This window comes from Pteropus alecto, unplaced genomic scaffold (genome assembly GCF_000325575.1).
Source record: "Pteropus alecto unplaced genomic scaffold, ASM32557v1 scaffold146, whole genome shotgun sequence".
Classification (NCBI taxonomy): Eukaryota; Metazoa; Chordata; class Mammalia; order Chiroptera; family Pteropodidae; genus Pteropus; species Pteropus alecto.
Genome location: NW_006442107.1, coordinates 20,574,319 through 20,601,167, shown reverse-complemented (window position 1 = coordinate 20,601,167; position 26,849 = coordinate 20,574,319). Strand labels below are relative to the sequence as shown.

Sequence of the window (26,849 nt, the reverse complement as noted above, 5' to 3'; positions counted from 1 at the left end):
AGAAAGTTTGAATTTGAATTTATGGATAAGGAAGTGCTCATGGCCCTGGATTTGTTCAAGGTATCCTTTTCAAATGCACTGTCTAGGGTGTTTGTGTATGTATGTTTCCATTTCTCTGGTTTTCTCTTATCCTACCATTGCAATTCTCTCCCATCATTCTTAAGGACTTTTTTCCTTAGGAAATGCCCAAGGCCATTTTCTGCATCATAAATTAATAAAGCCATTTATGCCTTTGTTTGTTGGACCAACATTTACTGAGAGTCTGTTTCTTCTAGACCTTTTGGGAAGCAAAAGGGACAAAACAACTTCCATTTTTGTTTTCACTATCTTTTTTCATTAAATTCCAAACATAGCTCAGAAACCAAGCAAACAGAACCTGCAAGGACCCCAGTCTCTGAAAAGGCGTTCTAAGACTGGGCATGTTGCTGGTATAGGCTCACTCAGTAAGGCACCACTGCCATGACAGGTCCTGGCAAATGGTGAGCATTCAATAGATGGTTGCTAAACAAATTTGGCTGATCATCCAATAATTACATATTGAACACTTACTATGCACCAGGTAATAGGCTGTGATAGTAAACAAGTGATCCAAGTTCTCTGCCCTCAGAGAGATCACGGCCTAGAGCAGCACTGTCCAATGGAATGTCTGGTGATGACAGAAATGTTCATCTCTGCACTGTCTACTAAGGTATCCTCTGGCTGCACACGGCTATTGAGCACTTAGCATGTGGCTAGTACAACTTAGAAATTCAATTTTTAATTTTAATTAATTTAAAGTTTAATTTAAAAACTAAAGTAGTGTAAAATAATTCTTCATTAAACATAACTTTATTGTCTTGGTAGAACTACATTTTTCTTTAACTGTTGTATCATGTTCTCTGTTAATCTTTATTGTAATATACATGCCTGGTATATGCATCATTTTTAGCATTTCATTTATAATTTTTTATATTGATTACTTGTTGAAATGATAATATTTTTAATAAACTGAGTTAAATAACATTATTAAATTAATCTCGTCTATTTCTTTATACTTTTTAAAATGTGACTACTCAAAAATTTAAATTTACATGTATGGCTTGCATTATATTTCTATTGGATGTTGCTGATCTAGAAGAAAGCACGAGAGAAGAAAAAATAGCAAAAAAAATAAATAATTATGAAATCTGGAGATCTTACAAATTTAATCATTCTTTCTGTCTAACTTAAAACCTTGTAAGATAGCATATGATCTAGCAATTTCACTGCTGGGTATATACTCAAAGGAATTGAAAGTAGAGTCTTAAGGGAATATTTGTACACCCTTGTTCATAGCAGCATTATTTATAATCGCCAAAAGACAGAAGCAACCTAAGTGCCCATTGATGGATGAATGGAAAAACAAAAAGTGGTGTACACATACAGTTAAATATTATTTAGCCTTAAAAAGGAAGAAAATCCAGACAGAAAAGGTTGAAAATCACATGATATCACTTATATGTGGGATATAAACCTAAAAGAGACAAATGAACAGGACAAAGAGAGAATCATGGACATGGACAATAGACTAATGGTTACTAGAGCGGGGAGGAGAGGGGGAAAAATAAAAAAATAAAAATTAAAAAAAAAGAAGAAAAGTTTGACACATGCCACAACACAGATGGACCTTGAGGACATTATGCTGAGTGAAATAAGCCAGTCACAAAAAGATAATATTGTATGATTCTACTTATATGAGGTACCTAAAGTAGTCAAACTTCATAGAAACAGAAAGTAGAATGGTAGTTGCCAAAGGTTGGGGGGTAAGGGAAATGGGAGTTGTGGTTTAATGGATACGAGTTTAGTTTTGCAAGATGAAAAGAGTTCTGTGGATCGATGGTGGCGATGGTAGTACGACAATGTGAATGTACTCAATGCCACTGAACTGTACACTTACAAAGGGTTAAGATGATAAAATTTATGTTGTTTGTGCAAAAAAACCCTAAAAATTAAACAAAGTCTTATGGGGAAATAACTATATGTCTCTAGTAAGATATAATGCATTTCTAGGTATGATGAGGGTCAATTAAAAATATTAAATTTAATGTAGTTGAGTTGCTTATCTTTATGTCATGAGATGGAATTTTAAAAAAAGCAATGCATGTCGACAGACTTAATGGAACAATGACCAAAGATGCATTAAATAAAATTAGATTTGAATGTGGTGTTTTGTTTGTCTCTTTAGACATCAATGAAATAGATAGCTGTGTTTTCAGGGAAAACTTAGGTAGAATTGCATTTCAGGGATATTTTCGAAGAGGAAAGGACCACATTTGATTGAGAAATACAGATTGTTTCTGTGCAGTGAGAAATGCATTAGCGATTTACAGTCATGCTAATAACCAGGGCACAGTGAAGACTTAAAAGCAAATGCAGGTCTGCAGGGATAGACAAGATTCAAGAGATATCCTGGACTAAAACAAGGCAAAGGTGTTCAAAGGCATGGACCATGATTAGGATCATCTTCTCCTATAAGTGGTTCAACTGGAAGCCAAGACACTGATGATCATGTTGAACAAAATTCAAATATGCTCTCTGGAATGAATAATATAGTAATTCATGACCATTCATTAGCTCTTTAATATGAATTAGTTGATCAGATACTAACTGCTTCTGAAAAAATCTCCTAGTTCTGGTGTTCCCCACACTGTGTACCTCGCCTCTCCTCCCAGCTCTCTTTACTTCTCCAACTAAGGTTCCACTCCTTTCAGAGTTCCTGCAGCTGCCAATCAAGTCATAACCTCACTTCTGGGGTGAGCAGTCTTCAGGTGTTTCTTGTTTCCTTATAGTCTCATGGCTTCTCTCCCATCCTGCAAATCCTCTTATCTGGGAATTGTCAGTGAAATAATAGGAAAATTTATATGATTGATTACTGTATTGCTCAGCTCAAATGACCTATATTTACTTTAGAAGGTTTTTAGTTACGCAGTACACAAATATATCACTTACGGTTGATTAAAATGTTTGTGGTTATTTCTATGAAAAAAACCCCAAAAACGTTGGGCATCTGTTTCTTGGTTAGAAATATAAGTTCATTGTTTTCTCTGTGGGAAAATCAGGTACGACTTAAGACTTCTTTCACAAGAAAGCCTGAGAATCACCTATATTTTATTTCTGTGGACATTTTTAATCCTTTGTTAGTATAAGTGCCATTTTTACTTAATCAAAATATGTGCTTATTAAGAATGCTCCATTTCCAAGTTATGTCAGATAAAAGTAGTGACTATTATATTGACTGATATACGCATAGAAAGCCTTTTGATGCAAGTTCCACAACTAGCATGAGCTTAATCTTATTAAGAACTGCTATGGCCTGAGCTGCCTTAATAAAGATCTATCATATAGTTCCTGAAAGTACATTTTTATTTGAGTTACTTTCCCTTTTAATTGGGAATTTCTTGTGATTTTTTTTTAACAGAATATTTAATTTAATATGAAAGCCTGAAGTAATTTTTGGCTAACAAAATTATGAAACTCCTCATTTTATCTCTTGGGTGAAAGAAACACATTTATGTGTGTAAGAATCAGCCCAGATAAAAGCTTCTCTTTTTCAGTTACACAACGAGGTACACTGCTTTAAGGTGAAATCTGCTGTGATGCAGCTAAAGATAATATTTCTCCCATGCCACCTACAGACACCATGTTTCAAGTCTCAACTGTATAGAAACAAATTCTCCAAATTAAACATGTTGGAGGGAATTTCAGGGAGACATTTCATATCTTCACCTTAACTGTATGGTGTGACATAGCAATTTCTCCTATATTAGTTACTTATTATTACAGATTTGTTTAGCTTGCATAAGCACACTGTTTTAAGTGCACAAATTTGACTGGCTAGAAAATAAAGTTTGTTTAAAATGAACTCTTCAGGATTTCTTTTAATAAACAGCCTGTGTGTAAGTCTTCCATTTTATGGATAGAAAAATGTATCTAAGGTACTTTATTTCACTCAATAATAAATACTGTTCTGAAACCATAAACTCAAAGAAAAAATTTTTTTTTAAAATAAAATTCATTAACATAGTTCAGAGAGCCAGGTCTTCAGGAAAGCTGTTTTAAAAAAGCAAACACACCAGAGATGTATTGCGTGGAAGGACAAAGCAGAAAATTGGTAGCTTAGAACTAGACAATGGATAAATATGACAATTCTTTTATACTAACATGGGCCATTTGGGCATAGAATGTGAGAAAAGAATGTATTACTTATTTTTTCATCAAAGCTCTGGGGGCTATATGGGCTGAATGTAGATCACAGGTCTGGGTTCAAGTCTCAACTCTGTTGTTAGCTAACCAAGTAACCTTGGCCAACTCACATATGCAGGGCAGTGAGAAATGCTTCAGCTTTGCTAGCACACAGACCTAGACCCAGTGGTGCATTTGTCAATATTTAACAATTGGCTCCCTGGGGACAAACTAACCAACCAATCAACCTTGGTTTTTACTGTTTGTTAATTTCCATGGTGTAAATACTCTACCATGGCCAATTTTAAGCTACGTACATGACTTCATTGAATGCAGAGTTGGGAAGAGATGTGCACAAACAGTTCTCTTCAGATAATCTCCCCAGGCACTACCAACTGGCTCCAGCAAGCCACTGCTAGATCCCATTTCTGGCTCTACCATTTAGTATATGGGGCACAAGGTGAGTTATTTAACTTCTCTGCATCTCCATTTTCTAATTTTTAAAATGTTGACTATAAACAAACCTTACAGTTAAAGTAGTGACCTATCACTACTTTAGCAGAAAAAGATGACTTTAACATTTCGAGAAGCTGATCTGTATTATTTTCTTCAAAAATTTAAAGTTATATCCAACCTCAAACCATATCTCTCCTCTGCTCAAAATCTATTGTTACTTCATTGCATTTTGTATGATATTGAATCGTTATTCTATGGATTTCTTTACCTGTTTCTGCCTTTCTTCTGGTGTTCTTAGATTACTTTATATTCTTTTATTCCCTAGACTTTATTTGGTTAATTTGAAGAAATTTGCTCCAAGTCCTGTTAGCATGCTTTTATTTTAGAGTCTTTCACCATTTATTCCATAGTAGTAAAGAACTTAGCTGGGGAAAAAAGACACAAAGTGTAAAGAATATGTTTACCAAACTCCCTTGCATTTATGTATAGTTATGTGACTATATTCCAGTGACTATATTCCGGTCAATAAAATGTAAGTACAGTTGTTTTTTAGCAGCCCTCTAGATTCTCTGGGGTAAAAAAAGGTGCATGTCCTTCTTCATCCCTCCCTCCATGTTATTGCCTGGAACCATCTTAAACCATGAGTCACACACAGCTGAGAAACAAGATAGAAAGAACTTCGGTCCTCATAGTATAGAGTGCTACAGTGACCATGGGCCAGCTACTTGGACTTTTACGTGTGAGGGAGAAATAAATTTCTATCCTGTTCTGAAAAAAAAAACAAAAACAAAAAATATAAACAAAATCCAAAAACAAACCTTATAAGGTTGCTTTGAGGGTAAAGTAGAAGGAACTGAGCACACAGCCTGAAATAGTAGGTCTTCAATAAACATCGAGTCTAACTTAATGAATTAATGATTATATCTGTCTGTCTATCTGTCTGTCTCCTCTCCCATTTACAAACTCTTTGAAGAATGAATCTGCACTTGTTCTGTTCTCCCTCACTCAACCCACCACTATCTGGTTTTTACTTTCAGAACTACTAAAAAATAATTTCTCTGTGATGGCCAGCAGATTTTTATCCCCCAACTCCAATGGACTTTTTCAGTGCTTATTTTATTTCATTGTTCTGTGGCATTTAACATGCTTTACCAGGCCCTCCTTCCTCTGACCTTCCTCTTCTCTTGGATTCAGAGATAGAATGCTGCAGATTCTCACAGGACAACTTCGAATGATCTTTCCTAGGCTCTCAATCTCCATTTTCTTGTATTGTTTTTGTTAATGTTAGGAATTTTCCAAGAACTCATCCTTGCCTTTTCTCTTCTCACACCTCCAATTTCCATGGGGCAAGCTCACTCATAACCAGGGCTTCAACTCTTATCCAGGCATTGATGTAAAAGGCAAGCCTGTGTCTCAGACCTCTCTGGAGTCCTAAGCTTATAATGACTACTGCTTATTTGACATTCTCGACATTGCTGCCTCCATATCCCATCGGCCACATTATAGTCAACATTGATATGACCACTAGACCTGTCCCTCCTCCAATGTCCCCTACACAGGATGCACTATTCATCACATTTCTTAGACCGGAAGCCTGTGAGTCATCCTCCTTTACCTCTGCTATCCAGTCAAACAGGCTGATTCTATCTTGTCAATATCTGCATTCTACTCCCTTAGCTTTCTCTCTAATGCCACTGTCTTAGTAAAGATCCCTCAGACCATCATCCTTTCATTCTTAGATAATTAAAATGATATACCACTTGATTTCCCTGTCTCCAGTCAATTCCCCTTTCAATCCATACTTCCTCTAGAAAAATTTTTATAAAATGCAAATAGATTATGTCATTCTTTGCTTCATTAGCTTCCAAAACCTATTGCATAAAGTCCAAACTCCATGGAAGGGTATAATGACCCCTGTTGGTTTCGGCTCAAGTCTATTTTTCTGGCTACATCTCCTACCTCTTGTCTAATTATGACTGTGCTCCAATCTTGTTAAACTACTAACCTTTTCCCTAATAGGCCATGATTTTTCTTGTTTTTTTTTTTTGTTTGTTTTGTTTTTGTTTGTTTGTTTTTTGTTTTTTTCCTCCCTTCTCTAGACAGCTAGCCCTTTCTCCTTTTCTTTCTTTAAGGATCCACTCAAGTTTCCCTCTTCCATGAAGCCTTCCCTGAAATCCTCATGACTCCTTGTGCATAATTCTCTAAAAGCCACTCTTCACACTGTATTATAACCATCTATACTTCTTTTCTCCCCCAGATGAAAGTGAATGAATTGAGGACATTAATGCCAGCCATCTCTTATTCACCAATGCATCTTCAATGTCAAGCATAAAACCTGAATCATGAAAATGTTTAGCAACTGAATGTATCAACTTATAAATGCCTCCTCAGAAGGAACAACTTATAATTGCCTCCTCAGATTCCTTCTGTGCCCTCTTCATGGCGCCAAAGAGATGTGGTCAAGACAAGAGCTTTTTTTAAATTGAGAGATAATTAACATAAAACATTTTATTAGTTTCATGTGTAAAATATAATGATTCAATATTTGTATGTATTGCAAAATGGTCATCACAATAAGTCTAGTAAACATCCATCTCCTCATGGTTAGTTCTTTTCTTATGATGAGAACTTTTAAGATCTACTCTGTTAGCAATTTTCAAATATGCAATACAGTATTATTAACGGACAAGAGCTTTCGTACACTATGAATGAGTTAGGATGATATGCATTTTCAAACTTGCTTCTAACCGGAATCATGATTCTCAAAGTGAGAAGAAAACACGTAAAATATTACAAAATATTAGTGTCTAAAAAATGATGGGCTTTTCAAGACTGATAGTTTATTTAATTGTATTTGTTGCAATGTAATCTGCCTAATTTCATATGTTGATCATCAATAATTAAACCAATGAGAAATGAGGTCTTCTCACATTTGTTTTTGAGGGTTTTTGATAGACTATAGGAACCATGGCAAAAAGCACTACAAAAATAGTAACAGCATAGAGACAAATCATGCTAAATATGCACCTACTTAAAAATTAGCATTCAGTAAACGAGTAACATATAAGAAAGTAAACATGCTATTCCTGTATAGATGGAAGAATTTATTTAGTGTCTATTTAATTTTTTTTAACCTGAATGACTGCACATTCAATTTGTGTTAAATGTTTAGAAATGGAGGTACTATTGTTGTTTTAGAACGATTCAAAGAAGCGAAAAGCCCAGTCAAAAAGTAAGCAGCAAGGGACTGAGCTTGCAAAGCAGATGTTTTACCATTTGCTGAATTTCCAATAATAAATATCACCTTTTAAGTTGAGAAAAAAATAACATTGTTCTTTACCGGTAACTTTTTGCAAATTGAGCAAATGAATAAAACATCTCTAACTTTGGGGATGCCCAAATGTCAGAAATGAAAAGTATGCAACTTTATTTTAAAATACTCATTGTCATCTCTACTGATAACTCCATTTTCTGGTCCACTGGGACTATTCTTTACTTAATACTGAAGTAGATTTGGAAGTGTGTTCTCCTTCTTGGAAAACTCGAACAATATCTATTTAACAGATGGTGTCTATATAGTCTTCCTTAGAAAGCCTTCTAATATATCTTTATCTAAACGATTTATGAAGTACCTTCCTCTTTGAGAGTTCTTCTCTGTGTTTGATGCTGTGTTGCTTTTTAATATCAAGAATTCCTTAACTCCAAAAGGGGTCTTTCTTCTGATAAGATAAATTTACTTCAAACTCCATGGAGTTTTTGTGTAAAATCTATGAAATATAGCTGGTCATTTTTTTCTATTTTTCTAGAAATTGGGTCATTTAAAGAATCAAGGACAAATAGATAATTGATGATATCAGGAAGCTGCCTCCTAATATTTTGTCTATTTATCATTATACTATCACATATTTTCATTATTTTTTATCAACTCAAATAGCCAAATTTAGTTTCGATTTTGCCGGCCACATTGTATGAATTTGACGTGGTTTCTAAGTTGTGTTAACAGGCATATGCTTTGCATTATTTTTCTAAAATGGCTATGCTTACCATAATTTTTCAAAAAAATGATATCAGGTGATACCCATTCTCGTAACTTATTACTGACTTATTAAAACAGCATCATATTTGAAGTTACCACCAGGGTGCAGTCATGATGCAAATAATTTTCTCCTCAAAAGAAGCTAAATAGACTATAGGACAATTTTATTCCACAATCTTGGCCCTATTAGCTGTGTGTTCTATTGAGTAACTCAGTCCAAACTAACTTAGATTAAGCGTTAGAACATTCATTCAGTTATATAATGAAATGTGAGTCATGTAAGGTGTGTGTGTGTGTGTGTGTGTGTGTGTTGATCCACAAATACATAGTAGAGCCATTTCAATAAAGCAATAATGGCAAGTAGAATCATAGACACAAAATTAGAAAGAACCTTAGGAATGATCCACCCAAACTCTTCATGAATCTCTTACCAACATCCTGTACAGGTGATAGCTCAACTACTGTACAATTTTACTAACATAATCTCATTCTTTCCAGTCCTGGAGAGGTTTCCTTGTTAGAAATTTATCTCTTATCCTGAGCAAAAACTTACCTCTGTAACATTCATCTTAGTGCAACATTCTTTAATCAACTTTGCCCAACCAAAACATCAGGATCCTGAAAGTCCTTGTTTTAATGAGAAATATTTTTGTCTACAATATTTTTTTTCTAAATACTTTGGATCCAATCATGATTAGTAAAATAAGATGGAGGTAGATTGAAAGGATCAAGGACCTAATACCAATCTCCCATAGTTGAGAGATACACCATAAACAAGAAAGTGTGGGATGTATTGTCTAATCCAGCAGGCAGGACATAGAATCTGAGCAGAATGAACGAATTATACCAAGAAGTCAGAGCTAGGATTTCCATGATTTTCTTGGTGTCTTAAGCATATGTTTTATCTAATGATGCATTTACTTAGACTAGCATTGGACCGTGAATGTGGTGATATTTATGACTATGTTGGCAAAGGTTATATCCCAATTTTGAAAAGGCACTACTTTTTCAAATATAGATTTCCTTAGGGTAGGATTTGTGTTCTTTGAAATGATGAGGAGCCTAAAAATTTTCCCCAATACTTTGAGTTCTGTCTATTAATTATCCTTGACTTCACTTTCTCATAGAAAATATTTTTCTACTTTCTCATAGCTATCAGACACATTAACAAGCTGTGAATCAGTTGGGGCAAATTAACTCCACTAATAAAGGAAGTTTTCTTATAACCCTGATTACTAGTGTTTCCTGCCAAAGATGTCATTGCCTTAAAATTTTTTTCAATTGTTGAAAAATATTTTATTAAGCAAGAAACTGAACACAGTACCAAAGTGACTAGCACTTCGATTTGAAAGAATGGTTAGGATGATGGGAGACTGGAAAGAACCCATGAAGAAACCTGAGTTCTTGTCCTGCCTCTGTCTTTAACTCTTTGGTCACATAGAATCCATGCTATACAGGAAACTAAAGAGGTACTTGGTTTAACACAAGCCAATTTAGTTTTTTTTTTTCCTTAGCTATAAAGCGTCTTTAATTTAAGAAGCCAGTATCTGCAGGATCATAGCAATAGCATTTAAGAAACAGTATAAATTTTCCCCCAAGAAGCAATAATGGAGGTAATGACATCTGCAAGGAGACCAGACACTTTCTTGCATCCACTTTTTTTTTTCTTTTTCTTTTTTTTGGTATTCATCATTAGGCTTTAAAAGATATAAAAAGAGAATACAAACAACAACATTTAAGTGGGAAGTTGTTCAGGTAGTAAGTTGCCCAGCTGTCTGAGATGAATATTAACGTTGGAAAGGAGAAGAGACAGGAGCTTAAGCTGTTTATACATACCTTTAGATTAATATAGATTTTTGTTTTCTATTAACTATACTAATTGTCGGGAAACTCACATAATACATTGTTACCAGACAAAAAATGAAGTTGAAAGAAGATAGTGACTGGGAGCCATGTGTCTTTATGTTGGCAACAATCATATATCATAGAACAATGGGTTTGTAGAGACGTGGGAAGGTGTTGGGCATACATATATATATGTCAAAGTAGAACTTTTTTTGATTATTGGCAATTCTTGGGCATTGGGAGCTGGAAGACTGCTCTTATATAAACATTTGCTTGATAAATAAAAACCTATCTTATCTCACAACTTTAAGCCAAAAGCCAAGTAATGAAAATATGTAAAAACTTATTTTTTTATGAGTTAGCAAATATTGACCCTTACTATGTACGATGGCATTGTGCTAAAACATCATTCATGAATGGATACATATTAGAATTTGGAAATGGAAAAATTCTTTAAATTCCTCCATAATGGAAAGATTCTTCTTAGTTAAGTAGTCAACAATGTCCTGAGAAACATCAACTACATACATGGTTTTAAGAATAATAACTAAAATTCATAACTACTTGAGAAAATAAAGTCATCAGCTATTACAACCTCCATACTTTAAAATTTTGTGGTTGCAAGACTTACCTTATAATAGATAATCATGAAAAAATTAAATAATATTCTATCTAATTTCCTCTTGCATAGAATGATAATGAAAAGGAAATGATTGAAATGAAAGTGAAAAAGCTAAACGTATTAATTTATTTTAATTCATTTAATATCAATCAATTCAACGACCATAAAGTATTACTGCAAATAGATTTTCTTAAAAGTGGAAATAAAAACAAGAAATAAAGGTGAAGCCAGTAGTCAAAATTTCTTACCTGAAGTTGCTTTTTGTTCTCTTTTCTTCTCCACTCTCCCTGAAATGAGAAGTGGCAGATCAGTTGCAGTGTGGGACCATGGGAATATAATGAAACCAAGATGAAAGCCCAGATTATGGCAATTTCTAAACATAATCACTACTTCAGCCACATCCAGCATGCTTCTAGATATGATTGGGCACAGTTGAAAGGGATGGAAAATGCTCCCAAATCAATTTATGGAAGTCAAAAATAAGTGACTAGAGATTCAACATGCTGTTAGGGTTTTAAAAAATCTTGTTAATAAGAGTCACTTATTCAAAAATAAACCTACAAGGTGCAAATCCCCATAAGACAAACTTTGGGAGAAGCACCTGAATAAGATAGTGGCCTCTTACAACCTACTTGAGAAGATAAAGGACAGACAATACAACATGAAATGAGTTGTGCCCCCAAAAGGTACAGAATGCCTAATGATGAGAGGATGAAGAAATTATTTTAAGAAATGAAGTGGTGCCCACAAAATTATGGAGAAAGTGGTATTTAATTTGAACCTGAAGAGATACATGTGAATTTGCGAATTTGAAATAGAGAAAGGAATGATTCTTGGCAAAGGAAATAGTATGAGCTTTGTATAACAAGGCTATTTGAGCAAAACAAATCATGTTTAGAGCTTGATTTAGGAACCCGAATGAACACTAGTAGCTTTGCATAGGAAGAGGGCTCTCCTAGAGGTTGACCAAGAGGTGTAGACTAAGTATGGCAGTGAGAGTGGAAAGGGGTGAAGTGATGAATGCAAGAGAGAGTGAGAAGGCAGAACTTATAGGGTCCAGGGATGTACCAAATGTGAAGTGCAAGGGAGCAGGAAAAGTCAAGATGAATGGTTATCTAGGTGTCTTTGGTGTGGTAATGCAATATAGGGGAACAGTAAAATGTGATGGAGCATGGGAATGACAAGTTCGGTTCTGGACTTACTGTGTCTGAAGTGCTACAGGGATATAGAATTTGGGTGAGAGGTTAGAACTGAAATTACAGGTGCAGAAAATGCCCATCTTGAGAAGACAGGTGGAGCTGAGCGGGGCAGGGAATGGGAATGTAAAGGCAGACAACACACAGGGTTGGGCTGAGAATATTGTCCAAGAAAACAAAAATGCTACTTTTGTTTGTGATATAGGACCATGAGAAGTCAGATGAAACAGCAGAGATTCATGGAGTACAAAGTCATGTACTACAAATAAAATTTTTGGAAGTATGGGGGGGTACCAACAGCATCCAATGCTGCCAAATTCACTCGATTGTTGCTAGATTGTGAGAGCGCAGTTTTAGCAGAGAGCGGGCGGAAAACTCAAAAGAGGCAGTTAGGCCTGAAGATCAGTGAGCAATGAGGAACATGAGGCTGATGAACGGCTTCTTGCTCATGAAATCTGACAGCATGCAAAAGTGTGAGATGGGACAATAGCTTGAATAGGAGCAAAAATCAAGGTTTCTGCTAGCCTATGGGACACTCCAGTATGTTTATAGGCTTAGATAAGTAGCTTTGCACCAAGGCAATGGTGTGTGTAAACACCAGTGATGAAGTGACAGCCTTCATTTTGTGATGGGTAAGTGAGGGCCACCCTTCCAGTCATCACTGTCCTGTTGGCTATCATTTCACAGACAGAACTCATTACTGAGAGTTTATGCAATACATGGAAGCTGTATATAAACTTTAAGTTTTTTTACTAGCTCTTCATGTCTTTAAAAATCCTAAAATATAAAGTGGAAAATACACAATCTTTCCCTTGTGCAGCTGCCAAAAGTGTAGAATTCATTTAACTGGCATCTTGATTAATGGCACACTCTATTTATTTGGGTGATTTCCAGAGGACTTGTTGGATGCAATTTATTTCAACTATTCAAAAAGATAAATAGCATGAATAGTCCATTTAAAGGCTTCATTCATTACCAAGTGTGATGGGGCACCTCCTCTTTTGAGTTTTTTGAATTGGGAAACCATTGTTTACTATTGTACATTTTTATATACAAGAAGCCTCAAACATTTTCATGGATTTTAAAAAATATTATTCAAGTCCTGAATTATAAAATGTTTAAATAAAAACATCTATTTGGAGAGTCTTTAACTTGCATAGGAATGAGTCAGGTAGACAATGAATGTTTTGGAGATAAATAATATGGTGTGATAGTCAGTCTTCAAGGTGACTCTAGTGACCTTCCTTTTCTTCCTTCTGGTATTCTTGTCCCCACCTGCACTGAATTAGACTGACTCGTGTAACCAATAGGATTTTGCAGAAATGATGACGTGTGATTTCCGAGATTGGGCCTTAAAAAACTCTGTGGCTTCCACCTTGCTCTCATGGATCACTCCCTCTGAGGGAGTCCAGATTACATGTTGTGAGGACACTTAAGCAACCTGATGGAGAGGCCTGAGTAGCAAAGAACTGAGGCCTTCTGTCAATAGCCGATAAGGAACTAAGACCTCCTACTAATAGGCATCAACTTGCCAGGCTTCTGTGCAGCCCATCCTCCAGCCTCAGTCAGACCTTCAGATGGCTATAGCTCTGGCTGACACCTTGACTGCAATTGCATGGGAGATCCTGAACTGGAACCATTCAGTTAGTCACTCCAAAGCTTCCCACAGAAACTGTGAGATGACAAATGTTCATTGTTGTTTTCAGCAGTGAAGTTTTGGGTAAATTGTTATACAGTAATAGATAATCAATACTTATTAGATAATTTTTTTTATGAAGGCTTGAGTTAATTTATCACTTAATATAATACAACTAGTGATGCTAATTGCATCAAATTAATTGGTTTCCTTGACTTTCTCACCTGTAAAGTGGGATCAGATATGCTTATTTGCAATACTATGAGGATTAAATAATTCCATATAAAAATAATTCCATAAATAATTCCAAAAGCCAGCAAGAAATGGAGGAAAGTCACACAAAATATTGGTGTTTGATATTTCAGAAGGGAGGCTGGAAGGAATTGCTGATAATATTTTTTTTCACCGAGACCTTGAACAGTTCTTTGCCCCTGTGGTATATAAAAGGGCTCTGTAAACTGTAGAGAGTTAAATAAATGTTATTTATTAGTTTTATTATGCTATTAGTTCTGTTGTAGGAATTCATTTCAATTTCTATACTTAGCTACATATACACTAAATTTCAAATCAGGAAAATAAAAACTAGTTAAATAAGAAAATATTAAAATGGTTGAAGGACACAGAGATTGCACTGTTTAACTGGAGATGACAGCTCTAGGTTTCTTTTTTTAGTCTCTTTATCTTGCTCCCTATGTGTGATCTCCTCTCTCATTCTCTCGGTGTTCACCTTCATGGAAAGAGACAATTAAGATACTTCTGTCCCTAGCTCTAAAATCTATTTAGGTTTCAGGTCCACTGGAAATCTCTGTCTGTATTTTCTTCTGTACTACAACACATGTCCTTAAATTAAATCATTATATTCTCCTATAAAACTGTTTGTCTTCCTAGCTGCTCAGGTACCCAAACATGAAACCTAAGAATCATCAGTTCCTTCCCTTTCACTCAAACTCCACATCTACTCTGATCCTCAGACCATTACATTCTCTCTCTACAGGAACTTTCAGAGCTATCTTCTTCTCTCTCACTGCCATTGCCCTAGGTCATGAATTTGATATTTCTTCCTGGGGTTATTTTCTATAGGCTCCTAACTGATTTCATTGGTTTTATGGATGGTTTTTCTATCCTTAAAGTCTGATCTCTACTAAAGCTTAAAATCCACATTCCCTAATATGAAGTTTGGCTAAAACCTGCCTATCTTCTGATACCTCAAGCACCATACAGAACACTTGCCAATTATGCCAGGAATTAGACCTCCCTCCCTGTTCATGCTGTCTCTGTTTCCTGGAATGTCATGCCATGTTGTTCTTGCCCATGAAAACCTTACTCATCCTTCAGAGCTGAGCTCAGATGCCAGTCCTTCTGTGAAGCTTTTGCATTGTGCCACCTCCCCCAACTCCTGACTCCCTGCAGAATTAATCTGTGCTTCTATAGCCTTTTATTTATACCTTTGCCATGGTACTAACTCCAGTGTTTGGTTCATAATGAGATGCAGGTTAGTTTCCCTAACTGGACTGTGGTCTCCTCAAGGGCAAAGGGCATATCCTTTCCCCTCTCTCCTGCTGCCTCATGGTGCCTTGAACATAGGTGCTTGGAATGGAGAGGACGAAGAGTTATGTAATATCCCAAACTTCCATAAAATGCTAGAGAAAATGAAGTAAGTTTTAGTACTGCTACCACTGAGTGGAGGTACAATCAAGAACAGAGCTTTCACCAGGTATTTACATTACAACTGACAATCTAGAAAGCTATTATATTAGAAAAGTGGGTAATAAAATAACAGAGAGGCTTTCAGAATAATGAACATACATTTTGCCCTAGTGGTGTTTTATTTTAGCACAGATTGTAGTTTAAACACAAAACATTAAAGAATAGTGTGCAGTTTACTTCTGTTTAAACCTGGATGCAACACTCAACCTGTGAGGAAAAAAAATGGACCATGATCTCATAAAAATGGAATCTGCAGGGTAAAACTTTTCTTCTGAGAAAATGTCTTTAATTGAACATTAAATTCTACATCGCATGACTATTTATTTATACAAACTGAGTCTTGATATTTTAAAAAGCTACTTTAGACTTGAGTTCTTGACATTGTTCCATGGAGAAACATTAAATATATATCAATTTATAGCACATTTTAGTACTTCAGTGAGAAAGTAGTCCCTTCATCACAGTGATTATTTCTGGTCTTTTAAAACCACAGGCACATAAATGGCAATCCAATATGTCTCACCAATAATGAGCGGGGCATTTGTATCACAACCTGGTATCTTATGTCACTTCTAATAAAAAGAAAATTTTGTGTGTACATATATATGAATTTATATGTATATGTACACACATCTAAAGTGTATATGCACAAATCTGTGTATATATGTATGTATATGCATGTATACACATACATATACTTGCACTACACACACGTATGTGTGATATATGTATATATACTGTATTTTTATACTCGGATATAATCTAATCTCCAAAATATACTCTTCCTTCTACCTGCTTCCATTTTTGTATAATAAAGTCTGTCATGGAATCTTATCAAGCTTCCCTCACTGCACTCCCAATTTTTCAGTGGCCAATTCTGAGTTTGCGTTCACTCACAGGCATTTTATCTGCCCTGCTCTGAGAGGTATTATTAATCACATCCTGTTGCTAGGATACCTGAGAATGTTCATTTATGTCCGACGTTTCTTTGGCAAAACACACTGTAAAGAAGGCAAAGAATCATGAGAGAGAAAATTACTGTGCAAATGTACTTATTTAAAAAAATAGGCGGGATGGGGGAGAGTAACGTAACTGCCAGATAATATAAAGCTAACTCCCATGAATTTTTTAATGTCGTTTTTTGTTTCAACTAGATTTGAATTGAAAAACGCTGGCAATACTTTTGGATAATGAGAATCTGTATTATGTCTACACTTCTGAGTCAACGTGAAAAAGTGGAAAGAAGTAGAAATTTAGAGAGGAAGGGTCTTTAAGATATACTCCCTTCAAATGCCTCAGTTACAGATAGGGCAATCAGGTTACGGTGCTAGCTGATTTGCAGGGTCAGCCTAAAACTAAAGGCACCATTATTGCCATGTTTAGCTGTTTTAATGTGAGACTTATAAGAAAAGTAGTCTTCAGAATATACATTTTGGTAATAAGAGACAATATGTCTTTACCCATATCTTAAAAATCATTGTTGCTTTGGGTATTAAGATACAAAAGATTCCTGCTTATCAATTGTAATGATAGAATGTGAATATATAAAATCCACCTAAATGCAAGGTTGTCTTAGCCAATCTCTTCCCACAGGAAACAGCATGATCTAGTAAAAGGAACATGGATTTTAGAATTAGCTGGACTGACTTCCCATCGTAACCGCAGGTACCTATGAGCTACGTTACCCTGGGAACAAAGCATAGAATATCTTTTTATTAGATGTTCTTTTTTGTTCCTACTCTTCTCTCTCTCGTGTTTGTAGGCGTGTGTGCATGCACACACACAATACATATATACACAAAATATCCGTTTATCTATCTAATATTTCAACTGAAAAAAATTTGAGTTTTTCTTTAATTCTTGTTTCTAAGTGATGTTAGCAATGTGCTATTATAATCATGCTAATAACAGTAGCTAATGTTTATTGAATAATGTCTATGTGCTCATCATTGTTATCAGATATTATATGGATTAATTCATTTTATTCTCACAGTGTTATGAGACTTTACAAACAATATACCCATTTTCAGGTAAGAAAACTTAATACAAATTAGTTAAAAATATTGCCAAATCACCAAACTACAAATTAGTTAAAAATATTGCCAAATCATCAGCCTCCAGATTTTGAGGGCTACCTGAATAAATTAATCTGTTAAAAACATTTTAGTAGACTTTTCCTTTTCAATTATTTGTTATTTATAAAATTATTTGTTTGAATGAATTAACTGCTTATTCAGTTAACATGTAAATACCTAACACAATGTTTTAGGAGTAGAATGACAAAAAGACCTGTAGACTTTGAATTTTTTTGATAGCTCACTATTTATTTAGTACCTATTATAAATTAGGCACTTTAATGACACTTAAATATTATTTAATTTAATCTTCACAATAACTCCATGGAGTAGCTAATAATTACTTCAATTTTTCTAGTGGAAAAGAGTCTCAGAAATTTTTCCTAATAGGCACAAGGTTCCAGTTAGTGATTGGGAGGATTGGAATCTGTACCCAGAGAGTTTTATCTTTTCTGAGCTTACTGGTTACAGTGGTTAAGGCAGCTCTGCAGAGTGCTGAAGAGTTTGGTTTGCAGCTCTGCCATTTATCAGTGTGGGATATTGAGCACATCAGTTAAATTCTCTAAATCACATATTTATCTGAAAGGGGGATAATACTAGTTCCTACTTCATAGGTCATTGCGAGGGTTAAATAAAATGATATGTTTAATAATAATCTTAAGTGATCAAGTGCCTGATCCAGTCACATTTTTAATGCTGTCACATCAGTCCGGGGACACAGCAATGTAGTGTATTGCTTGGTGCTTCCCTTTATGAACATTTCATGTCACGTGGTCCCTAAACACAGAATAATTATTAATATTCTCAAGGTCAATAGCTTCATTTACACAAATATTATAAAGTTTAGCCTTTGAGAATTTCTTGATATCTTTATCATGACTCCTCTTTCTTGCCTTCCCTTAGAATTTCTAAGGAAGAACTAGAGTTCCATTTTAATGAATTCTTTTCCTCTCCTCTTCACGTCATAACTCTTTTCAAATACAAATTGGTTTGATGAAACACAAATTGACATTGCAAAACTCTCCCCAATTATGAGCTAAGATGACACGATTTTAGAATCTAGAGTTTGTGGTTCAAATCCCCACACATATTTTGTAGTGAGCAACAGCTATTGGAATAGTCTGACGCTGTCTGAAAAAAAAAGAGAGAGTTTTTCTAAAAATCGGAAAACTTCATTGCCAGAAGTTACTTCTTGCAATAAATAGTAGCACCTTGAACAAATAACTTCCAAGATCCAATAATTTCTTCAGTTAGATAGGTAAAAACTACCTTTTAATAATACCAAAGAAAACTGTACAATAACAAGGATATGAGAGGACTTTACTGCACTGTAGGGCAGGAACAGAGAAGCTTAACTAGGCCAATTAAAGACTAACTAGTCTAAAATGGTCTACATAAAACTATAGAAAATGCAGAGTTTCTATTTAGTCAATAGTATGAAAAGGCAGAAGAATTGATTTTATTATTTATGCCTGAATTTGCGCCAATGTTGACATGGCACTGGCCTCAGCAGACACTGCATGATGGGCCTCTCACTGCCTTCCTGTGAGTTTAGATAAACTCCACTTGCTTGTCTGTCAGTTTCTGTTTGTTGATAGGTTGCTAGGATGTTTGGGCAAAGAGAGCCATTATGAGCACACTGCATGCTGTGAGCACCGGACAGTGTGTACTGAGCAATGCAGAAACCGGCCCTTCAGAAACATATCGATGTAGTAGCTCTGAGCCTCTGAGGTTGGCCATCTGCCTTGGCAGAGCTGACACTCCATCTGTACTCCCCAGCCCTGGGGTCTGCCATTGTCATAGTGTGTAGAAAGCCTGAGAAGATCTGAATGCTCAAAGATTTTTCTTGGGCTGACCCCTTTGTAAAAAGGTAGTAAGGTCAATATGAGAAACAATAGTTTTTTGTTGTCTTGGAAATTCTCAAATACAGAATTTCTTCCCACTTAGACCCACCTGACAAGCTCATAATTCATGTGAGAAGTAATCATTCCTTTCAGATTTCCAACACTGGCCTGGGTGAATTAAATCTTAGAGTAAACCTTTTGATCTTCAATCTCATTCTAAGGCAGTCATTGGTTGGTAGAGAAGTTCTTTGGAAGGCCTTTAGATGTTGAAGTCGGATTGGCAAAAACAACAGCAAAACTAAACAACAACAACTACAACAAAAATCAGTGATTGCCAGGTCTTAAATATCTCTGCAAAGTGAGAATGCTAGTTTTATTGGTATACGCATCAGCTACTGACCGAAGGAGGGGTGTGTGCATTTGTACCTTTTTTTGTGCAATTACATATTTCTAGTAAGTTAGGTGCGAATAATTATTTTTAAATGACATAAAATAGTAAATATCTTTGGTATGTTCATTATATAAAAGTAACAGGAATAAATTATTTTGTAAAATGATCTTTTCATAATATGTTCATTCATTCCTGTGCTAGAATAAAAATGACCATACGTTAAGAAGTGGTATTGAATTCTCTTCCATTGAAACTGTCCAGGTCGTAGTAAATTGCTTAACTCAGAATATGCTAGATATGCCAGTTTCCAGGCTTGGGCCTTGAAAATAAGGCAGTTCTACTTCTTGAATCTTTTAAGACTTGCTCTGGGAGAAGCAAGCCACTATTAAGAAGTCAGACTACCCTGAGACCACCATGCAGGAGGGAAGCTCAAGCTACCCACCCATGGAGGCCACATAGAAAGAGAACTGCATGAACCATATATGACCAGCTACTAGCTGTTCCTACCATCCCAACCCAGGTTCTAGACATGTGTGAATGAAGAAACTATCCTGGAAATGCATCCTCCAGCTCTAGTAACCTCAGTGGACAACACGTTGATTAGAGACAAACTGCCCAGTTGAACTCTTTCCAAATTCCTAACCCACAAAACCTCAAGCAAAACAAATGTTTTATATCATTAAATTTTGTTGCATTTCGTTACACAGCAATGCAGTAAAAACAACTCTTTTTCTTTTTCCATAGTGAGAATATTTCTTGATATGCCTATTGTTATATACCAATATATATTGACATTTTCACCTTAACGCACAGCTCACCTAGATTCTTTTTCCCTAAGATGGTTTGCTCAACTATACCTATAAATATATTTTACTATTCAGCATTTTAGCATCTAACCTTATTCATTTTCATGAAAAAGGATAAAATCTGTTATTGCTAGGAGTGTGGTTAGTCTATGTACAATCTATGTAGATTAATAAATATTTTGATTTTATCTAAGTATTACAATATTACCCTATGTCCAGATTATCAATCAAAAGTAAAGTGGAGACTTGCCAGATTATCTAGCAATTTAGAATTTGTAAACCGTCATATGAGCACTCATTTGAAACAACATTTAAATATTCTCCCGGGCTTCAAAAACTTTTATCGTTTATGGTTAGAATTATATAGAAACCCTCTGAACTGAAACACTGGAAGGATTCAACCACAATTTCTGCTAAATAATCTAAAATTATCTTATTTTCCCTTGGTAGATTTGCTTTGAGAGGATGAATTAGTAGAATCTATATTGAATTAAGAGCTTTAACATTATTTAGGGTTAATTTTCTGTATGAAGGCAAGAAGAGTCAACATTTCATTAAGAAAGGTAATGATATGAGTCCTGTCGGAATCTATGCTTGTGAAGTCAGAGCTTGTTCACTTTAAACAGCAATTTATTTGGCTAACAGACACACGATCCTGCCCAGCTTTTCATCTGGAGAAAAGGACCATAATTCATTGCTCCCTTTCCCATGCTCTTAATCATCACCTCATTAGCTCATGGAGAAAGCTGGTGGAGGCCAGAGGTGAGCTTAATTTTATTCTTTGAGATGTCAGCATAGTTTCATTCACGCTAGCCCCGAGTTTTCCTTTTTTATCTTTAAAAAATCCTCATCCTACTCATCTTTTCCTTCACATTGACCCGCATCAAAGGATTGGGCCTCAGACATTCAGGGAAGCTCATATTCCACAGGCCGAAGGAAAAAAACAAAACAAAACAAAGAAAGTGTGCTTATATCAGTGAATATTGATTTATTGTTTTCAGGGGTTGCAGTGTACTTTGTAATCTTATAAAACTATCCTCTGTAAACTTGTTTGGCTACCTAAGTTTATTAGAAAACTTGTTAATTATCTAGTACATTTTGTGTGTAGGGGAAGCGGCTCACCAACACTTGCACACTTAGGAGAAAGCAAAAGAGAGCAAACATTTCGAGTGCCTGTTACATGACAGGCAGACAGCTAGGCATTTTATAAAGCTACTGTAAAGAGTAAACAAGAAATTCACAGTCAAGGGAAGAGCTGTAAAGAAGAGTCTGTAGACTGGCTCAATGAATGTGGCCTCCAGCAGGGACTAGAAAAGGTGCTCTACCTAATAATAGAGGCAGTGGGAGACGCTCCAGGAGGGAAAGGAAATAAATGTCATCTGAACACCTAAGGCAATAAGCTATTTTTCTGGCAAAATCTTTTACTGGTGTTTAGCCTGAGATGCTGATTTCAGAAAAAGCAAGCCAGGTGCTGATACAGTGCAGACAGTGGCTCTTTCTGACTCAGCCCACACAGAAAGGCAGGAAGTAGAGCACAAGCAGTGGATGGGTACAGGTGAGCACAGGAAAAGAGTGGAACATTGAGAAGGTCTTCCAAACTTCTTCTACCACTGGAAGCTTAGATTTGCACAAGACTAAGAATCTGGCATTCCCAGGGGAGGGAAGTAGCTATCTAGTTTTACTGACTATGGCAGACATAGCTGCCCTGAGTGCCTACCCTGAAGTCATTTCTCCTCTTGTCCCATGCTGGTACCCAACCTTCCTCTCACATGACATGGACGAAACATGACTGACATAAACTGATCATCGTGGTCTCATTCTTCTTGCTTTAGGTGGTTGTTGACATTTCTGGCCAATGACATGTGAGATGAATTCTGTTGAAAATTTCATTAAAAGGTTTTTCTTGCCAATATAAAGAGACAGTCGGGAGAAAACATCTCCTTTTCTTTCAGTAGATGTTGTCACTTCTGGGTACGATGCTTGGAAAAGGGGACAAAACCAACACACTGTGAAGGGACCACACCCCAGGATGATGTCACTGAGGCTCTGAACTAATGTACCATGGAACCGTCCCACCTCAGAATTTCTTGGTATGGGTTATTTAACCCTCTTTGCTGTTGTTGAAGTGAGAGATTTTAGTTACTTGCAGCTTAAAGCATCGTATATTCTACATAGGCCAACCACCAAATAATATTTACTCTATCTTAAAAAAACCTGATTATGTGGACTCAAAAACATGGCATAGATTATAGAGGCTCAGTTCATTCCTTTGGTGACCAAATCAAAGTTGCAACGGTAATAAGGAGCAGCAGCAAGGAAAAATACCTGGGATCTAGAGGAACAAGCCATACAATTAGGGAGAAGTCCAGGAAATAGCCCTGCAGAGGCAGAAGGTAAGATGGGGCAAGGACACGGGGCTGCCTGGTCTCGAGCTGCTGAATGAAACAGAGGCTGCGGCAGTGGCAGTGACAGAAGCCTCTTAAAGGGGTTGCATCTGCGAGTGGATTTTCATGGTGACACACCTGCTCGCTTTGAGCACCAGTGGCAATTTGGCTGCATGCAGGGGGCACCAGGGACTTACAGGGAGACATTGTTGAAGTGAGGGCTGAGGCGAGACTTGCTCTATACAGAAGTGTTCCCTGTTGAGCCCTCCCCACTCCCAGTGCACGGACACAGCATCACCATGGCCATGACGTCATCAATCTGGATAACAGAGGTCGCTTTGCCCAGAAGATTCCACTTCCCCCAACTTGCGGCTCCACTCAATCCATATCCAGGTATATCCTCAGTGAGTGAAGTGTTCCTTGACTCACACTGGAGGCAGCTGGCCTTGGTTTCTGGTGTGGCCTTTTGAGGCAACTATAAGCACAGCATCTGTAGATTGCTTGCTGAATCTTAACAAGTGGCCCCAGAGGGGTAGAGGCTTGAGCTAAGTTTGGCCTGCAGCTGAACCTCTCTCAGGACTGTGCCACTCGACACTTACTTCACAAATCCACACTAATAAGACTGGGAGACTTAGGAGCTTTGCTTAGTACATAGAAACAGACATAGAAATGCAGCTGACATGGGAAGACAAAGAAGCAGAAACCATATGAGAGAAGAGAACAGAGATCCAGATATAATAGAGCCAAGTAATCTAATAGATGCAGAGTTCAAAACACTGGTTATAAAGATGCTCAATGATCTTTTGAGAAGTGTAGAGAACTTCAACAAAGAGATAAAAAACATAAAAATGGAAATGGAAATTACAAAAGGGAACCAGTCTGAAATGAAGAACACATTATCTGAGATGAGAAGTATATTAAATGGAATAAACAAAATGAATAAAAAAAGGGATCAAATGCCTTATCTAGAGGATGAGAATGCCAAGGACACTCAATCAGAATGGCAAGAAAAAAGATGCCAAGAATATAAAAATAATTTAAGGAAGATATGGGACATTATTAAGGGTCCAAATATCTGTCTGATCGGTGTAAATGAAGAAAAACAAAATGTTGAAGAGCTGTTTGAAGAAATAATGATGGAAACCTTCCCTAACCTTGTGAAGGAAATGGACATAATACCCCAGAAAGCTCAGAGAATTCCAAAAATCAGGAATCCAAAGAGGCCCACACCAAGACACATCATAATTAAAAAGCCAAAGGTTAAATACAAAGAGAGAATATTAAAAGCATCAAGAGAAAAAATGATAGCTACTTATAAGGGAATACCCATAAGACTGGCAGCTGATTTCTCAAAAGAAACTATGCAGGACAGAAGGGTTTGGCAGAAAATATTTGACAGGACGAAGACCCAGGATCTACAACCAAGAATACTTTATCCTGCAAAGCTATCATTTCGAGTTGAAGGACAGCTAAAGAGCTTTCCAGACAAAATAAGCTAAAGGAATTTATTACCACCAAGCCAGTATTACAGGAAATGTTAGAGAGACTTCTTTAAGAAGAAAAAAACATGTAGTAAAAATAGGAATAAAGAATGGTAACAACTACATTCCCATCAATAAGTACCTCAAATGGAAAATAATTAAGTGCTCCAACCAAATGATAGAGTAGCTGAATGGATAAGAAAACAAGAACCCTACATATGCTGCCTACAAGAGATTTACTTCAGATTAAAAGACACACACAGACTAAAAGGAAGGGGATGGAAAAATATATTGCTTTGATGAACCTAGAAGGTATTTAAGTCAGACAGAGAAAGATAAACACTATTTGATTTCACTTATATGCAGAATCTAATGAATAAAAAAACCAAACTAATCAAAAACAGACTCACAAATATAGTGGACAATTTGGTGATGGACAGAGGGGAGGGAGGTTTGGGGGGCTGGGAGAATGGGGTGAAGGACTAAAGAAGTACAAATTAGTAGCTGATGGATGGTCACGGGGATGTGGAGCATGGCATAGCATTAAGATGTTGGCTAGGTGGAGGGTCAGAGGACAGAGGGAATATTGAGGAGATCGTTTTATGAACTATATAGATGTTTAACCAATGTGCTGTATACTTAAAACTAATAAAAATAAAGATAAATAAAAACAAGAAAACAAACCTGATAATGCTATATAATTATTTAGCTAAAGATTTTATGCTAAACAATCTAGAAATAAAACCTGAAAAAAAAGGTATTGCTTTTAAGATAGTCCCAGGAACTGTGGGACTGAGATTATTTCCCAGCCAGGGGATGCACTTTGGAGAGTGCACTCTTGTCCTCTTCCAGAAACATTGCATCCACATAGGGTAAGGAGGATCAAGGTGTTTGCCTTACCTAGACCATGCACCACATACTTGCGGGGCCGGAATTCTCTGGCCAAACATCCCTGAGGCCTTGCTGGGTCTGCATGGGCCTTCTTCTCAGATCAGATCTCTGGGGGAGATCTCCACTTGGTGCACTATTGGTGCAATACTGCAGGGTGTTTAAAGGATGCTTTGGGCTTTGATGTGTATGCAGACTGGTCCCAGTACATGTGCATGAGGCCCCTCACAATGCTGGAGGGGTTGTGGTAGAGGAGTTGTAAAGAAGAAAGAAAGAAAAGGGCACTTACACTGGTTCTCTTGCCCCAGGTCCAGCAATTATAGGGGCAGATTTGCCAAGAAAACACCACGAAGGGCAGTTCCTGTAAGAAAGCAAGGAAAGGATGGGCACCCATACATTGCCCCACTGAATTCTCACAACAGTCCAAAGAAAGGAAGGGGGAGGTATTTTATCCACACAAAATGTAAGTTCAGAGAGGTGAACTCACTGAAGCTCAGTATAAGTGTTAGATCCTGAATTTAATCCAGGACTTTCAAAGATCACATTGTTTACCATATATGCTCCCTTAGATTTTCTGTGACATCTGCTTAATTTCTGTATGAAATAGACACAGAGAGTGATTTAATTTATCCTTTTTATTTGTTCAGTTTCCAATTTCCTATCTGAAAAATACTTAGCAATGCTTACTTTAAGGGGTGAAATACAAATAAATGAAATTCAATAGAATTTCTTTATAAATGAATCATTGCTAAATTTATTTATATATTAAAAAATTGAAAAAATTTTAATAAATACTATACTGGTATAAAGTAAATAAAGTGAGACAGGGTTAGCTTTTCCTCCTCGCATGATATAGAATGTAGATGATCCATTGTCATTTGTATAAAATGTTCTCTGAAGTCTTTTGAAAATGGGTCAATTTTATTCTTTTTTCTTTGTTGTGCAAAATATGTTTTTTTTCCCCATAAAATTACCTGAACTGGCTGCTTTCATAGCCCCAATCTGTCACTTTGATTTTAAATTCCTCAATGCACTATTTGCTACATATCAAAAAAAAAGTTATGAGGTGATTTGCATATTATGTTTTATTTTTTAAATTTCAATTGTGTCCTCCAAGTGAACCAATTCTAGTTAAATCTGGGTTAGAGTGGTAGAGGGGAGGCCAGGAGGGTTGTAGACCTTCATAACATTTCTTTTCATCTTACCTGGGGATAGGTCTGGAAGGAGATGTCAATCTCACATGTGTACAACCTACATATATTCTCAGGGACACCTAAGAGAC

At 36.3% G+C, this 26,849-nt stretch overlaps 1 protein-coding gene across 1 annotated transcript in view; it reads right to left on the bottom strand.

Moving 5' to 3' along the window:
• Positions 1 to 26,849, bottom strand: part of CHST9 (carbohydrate sulfotransferase 9) — a 192,342-nt gene that overhangs the window by 104,355 nt on the left and 61,138 nt on the right. Inside the window, 1 exon segment of the mRNA XM_006920011.1 lies at positions 11,408 to 11,446. Within this exon segment, the coding sequence (XP_006920073.1) occupies positions 11,408 to 11,446 (39 nt within the window).